This window comes from Glycine soja, chromosome 12, assembly GCF_004193775.1.
Source record: "Glycine soja cultivar W05 chromosome 12, ASM419377v2, whole genome shotgun sequence".
In the NCBI taxonomy this organism is placed as follows: Eukaryota; Viridiplantae; Streptophyta; class Magnoliopsida; order Fabales; family Fabaceae; genus Glycine; species Glycine soja.
In genome coordinates, this window is record NC_041013.1 from 6,328,176 (window position 1) to 6,332,588 (window position 4,413).

General features: G+C 30.6%; 1 protein-coding gene across 1 annotated transcript; it reads left to right on the forward strand.

Annotated features, from left to right (window-relative positions):
* The first annotated feature begins 201 nt into the window (after positions 1-201).
* On the forward strand, positions 202-2,939 carry LOC114378352 (xyloglucan endotransglucosylase/hydrolase protein 31-like). The gene is made up of 4 exons (XM_028336931.1): positions 202-508; positions 735-835; positions 939-1,156; positions 2,125-2,939. Exons 1-4 carry the CDS (start codon positions 280-282, stop codon positions 2,483-2,485), a joined length of 909 nt encoding a protein of 302 aa, XP_028192732.1. The 5' UTR covers positions 202-279; the 3' UTR covers positions 2,486-2,939.
* The last annotated feature ends 1,474 nt before the right edge of the window (positions 2,940-4,413 follow it).

The window sequence follows — 4,413 nt, forward strand, 5'->3', positions numbered from 1 at the left end:
ACTTGAAAAGGAAGTTCCCTCCCTTGAAGAAATTACAAGGAAAAAAGCCCAGACCACAACTAGAACATTTTTCCCCCTATTGTTTACCACAAAAGTGACAATTTTTTGTCCTCATGTGCAACTCCCCTATCAACTAACTTATCACCTTTTTGGTACAGTAGGGCCTTGAAACCCCTTTATATATATCAAACTCTTTAGCCATACTCTTTCATAAGCATCAACTAACGTAAAATCTTCTGCCCCACCCTGCATTTCAGCAGAGTGATTCTTTTCACTACAATGCCATCATCACTATCCTCTTTCCTCCATATGGTTCCTATTCTCTCCCTTCTTGTACTCTCATGTGTGATTTGTTCTAGTAGTGCTCAGGGACCACCTTCACCTGGCTACTACCCCAGTTCCAAAATTAGTCCTGTTAGTTTTTATCAAGGGTTTAGAAACCTATGGGGACCTCAGCATCAGAGGCTAGACCAAGGCTCATTGACAATCTGGCTTGACTCTAACTCAGGTATTCCAATTTTCCTTAAATTCACTTAAGATTCTTAGGCTATGTTTGGATAAAAGTTGGGAAAATACTTTTTCAGAAAGAAAAATTTACCGCTTTAGAAGTTAAAGTACTTCTGAGCTCTCTCAATTGGCATCCAAACATGCACTTAGTCATTTGTTAACACTCCATTCTTCACTGTTACTTCCTTAGACCATACTCTTGCTAAGACATTTTTTTTGTAACACAGGAAGTGGATTCAAGTCACTTCACTCTTATCGATCTGGTTACTTCGGTGCTGCCATTAAGCTTCAACCTGGTTACACTGCAGGAGTCATTACATCATTATATGTGAGAATTAGTCTACAACTTCAGATAATGTTAAAAATTGAATCTCTTCTTTCAAGTTCAAATTTTGATCACCTTTTTTCTGAATTTTTTTTGTGAATTGCAGCTTTCAAACAACCAAGACCACCCCGGAAACCATGATGAAATTGACATTGAGTTCCTTGGCACCACACCTGATAAGCCATATGTCTTGCAAACAAATGTATACATCAGAGGAAGTGGAGATGGGAATATTATTGGAAGAGAGATGAAATTTCATCTTTGGTTTGACCCAACACAGGATTTTCACAACTATGGCATTCTATGGAAACCCAGTGAGATAATGTAATGTTTTCATGCACTCTCATGCTCATAACTTGACCAATTTTCAACTTCCTTGTGAATTTTATTTGTCCACACGTGCATAACCATGCCTATACTGTGACACACATGAAATTTGAACTCAAGAGAGTATCTCCAATGGGATTTATTGAAGAATTTCTTAAATAAAAAAACTGTTTAATACAATTTCTTTCTTATTGGAACAAATCTACTTGGCAAGGAAAGTTTCTTAAAAATAAGAAATGTATCTTTTGTAAAAAAATTATTTCTTAATAATAAAATAATATTTATATTACACATAACAATATCATAATTAAGTAAAAAAAATATAAAAATATAAATTTATTGAGATTTTTTAGAAGTTATTATCATTAGAACGAAATTATGTATGGATTGCTTACCATAACATAATATTTTGGGGGACCACAAAAATAATATGGAAACCAAAAAAAAAATTAAAAAATTCATTTAAAAAATTCTGATTAGAGATCCTTAACAATCTAACATAAAAAAGTGTCTAACTATGAATTGTCTCCTAGAGCAAAAAGGTTGACTTTCTTGATAGCCACTTTAAAAGTAGGATAAATTTTAATTCGCCAATAGGGTAAAAAAAAAAAAAAACTATACTCTAAAGCCTTATTTCAAGATTTGTGTGAATTATGATTTTATGTATGTGGCTCAACTACTATCTAGTCAGAATTGCTTACGTTTCCTCCCAATTATTAAGCTGAAAATATTATTTTATTTTACAATATGATCCCCTGTCAAATAGGCCCTTTAACTTTTTTGTGAAATTATATCAATAGAGATAAATCATAGATATAACACTTTTCATTCATAAGGGCATAATGAAATGGTGACAAGGCATTTTCACGCTCGCTGGCTACTCGCATGATTATAAACTTGCTTTTGGAATTTGGTTATTGTATGTTGCTAAATACGTTGTCTTATAATGGAAACAATACGTGCAGATTTTTTGTGGATGATGTCCCCATAAGGAGGTATCCTAGGAAAAGTGAAGCAACATACCCCTCAAGGTCAATGTATGTGTACGGGTCAATATGGGATGCATCTTCTTGGGCAACAGAGGATGGAAAATACAAAGCTAATTATAATTACCAACCCTTCGTTGGTAGGTACAAAAACTTCAAACTACAAGGTTGCACTAGTGAAAGCTCTGCCTCGTGCAAGCCACCTTCTTTCTCCCCATCTGGCTTTGGTAGCCTCAGTCCTCAGCAGTTTAGGGCCATGCAATGGGTCCAAAACAACTACATGGTCTACAATTATTGCCATGACCCTAGGAGAGACCACACTCTTATCCCAGAGTGCTAAGCTCTAGTTCGTTTCAAAACTCCTTCAGAAGAAAGAAATCGCCTCTAAGATATCAAAGCTATAATTATTAACTTCTGAAGATCACATTCCAGATGTGCAAAAATCACGTCCGAAACGTGAAATCAATTAAGCTATGATGTTGGTGTGCCTCAATTCTAAGTTGCCCTATACACTTTGCATATTTGAATTGTAAAATGGTTTTGATTATTCAGGTGGAGGTGGTTTTTGTGATGGTCCCACTTGCTAAGGGTAATTGCAAGAGTAGTTGAACGTCCAAGCCACTCCAATGATTGGAATGTTTTTGTTGTTTATGTAATTGTGTTGTAGTATTGTTTGGGTCCTGTCTTACTGTTCAAATAAATTGATTCGGATGCTTTCCTCATACGTGTATGGGTGTGAAAAGTGACATTGAGAGAAAGGACATGCTCCCTTAAAAGCAAACCTTTTGAAAGAACTTCATGCTGGACTTTGGTGACTCACATTGGACCTTGATAATATTTATCATAATTATTTTGTCTTTGCAATATCATTGGATTAGATGTAGGATATGTTTAGATAAATTTCTCTAGAGGTATCTATAAAAATTTTAATTACTAGTTTAATTTTTATAATTTTTAAATTTATTCATTTTAATCCTTATAGTTAATAAATAAATTTTTAAATTCTTAAAATTTATATTTTAATTTTTAAAAGGTTCTTCAGTGACTAAAAAATATACTTATTAACTATAAGGATTAAAAGAGATAAGTTTAAAAATTATAAGAATTAAATAAGTAATTAAACTTTATAAAAAAAAACAAATAAAAAGGAAAAATAAATTCATTTTTTCACAAGTTAAAATTAATCTGCCCATAAATTTTGTTTTTAAATAATTTAATATAAGATTTTTTTTTACTCGTTTATATTTTTTTAAGGCTTAAATATATTTTAATCCTTTAATTTTGGGTAATTATTTTTTGGTCCTTCAAAAATAAAATATCCTTATTAATCCCTCAAATTTTTGAAAAACTATTTTTAGTCTCTCTTTGTTTATTATGTTTATGGTTTCACAGTTTATGACTATGACTGTTTTTAATTGTCAAAAAATATTTTTAATTCAATTTTTTTAAAAATAATTTCAGGTGATTTTAAATCGTCAAAATATTTGACTCAATGGGTTGGTGGCCCTTTTATATGTTTTGACCATTTTAAAGAAGGAAAATAAAAATAAAATGTTGAATTATGACGATTTTACATATTTAGACAAATTTAAACTACCACAAATTATTTTAAAAAAATTGACCGTGAGAAACTACCACAATTTATGACATCATTAGCACAAAGAAGTAAAAGGAATTAAAAATAAATTTTTAAAATTTTGAGGAACTAATAAAGATAATTTTTTTGAAGAACTAAAAAATAATTATTTAAATTTGAATGACTAAAAGTATATTTAACTCTTTTTTAATTTAAATATAAGAGTTTTTACAAACTAACTCATACATTTTAGTTTTTAGTTTTTATTTTTTATTTTTTCTATAAGTAATTTATACAGAATTTTTTGCAAACAAGTTCAAATTCTAAACCATGCCAAGGGCTCATCATAAATTTGTATAACATCAATGAAGATAACAAAATGGGCCATGCTATTATTCAATATCCGAACACTTGTGTTGATCGATGAATTTTGTGCCAACGGCTAAGGATATGATAACCAAACCACTTCGTATTTTTTTTAAGGTAGAGAAGGGGTTTGGTAAAGTTCGTAACACTATGTGTAAATCACATTACATCAAAATAAAAGAGATCTAAATAATGTATAGGTATAAAGCTGTATAGCTGAAGATAACTTAAAGAAATTAATTTGTATTATCTTATTAAGATGTATATTTTACAGTAGTTTATCACATAAGAATTTCATAATTAAATGTTTTTTTACTTTGAGTAGT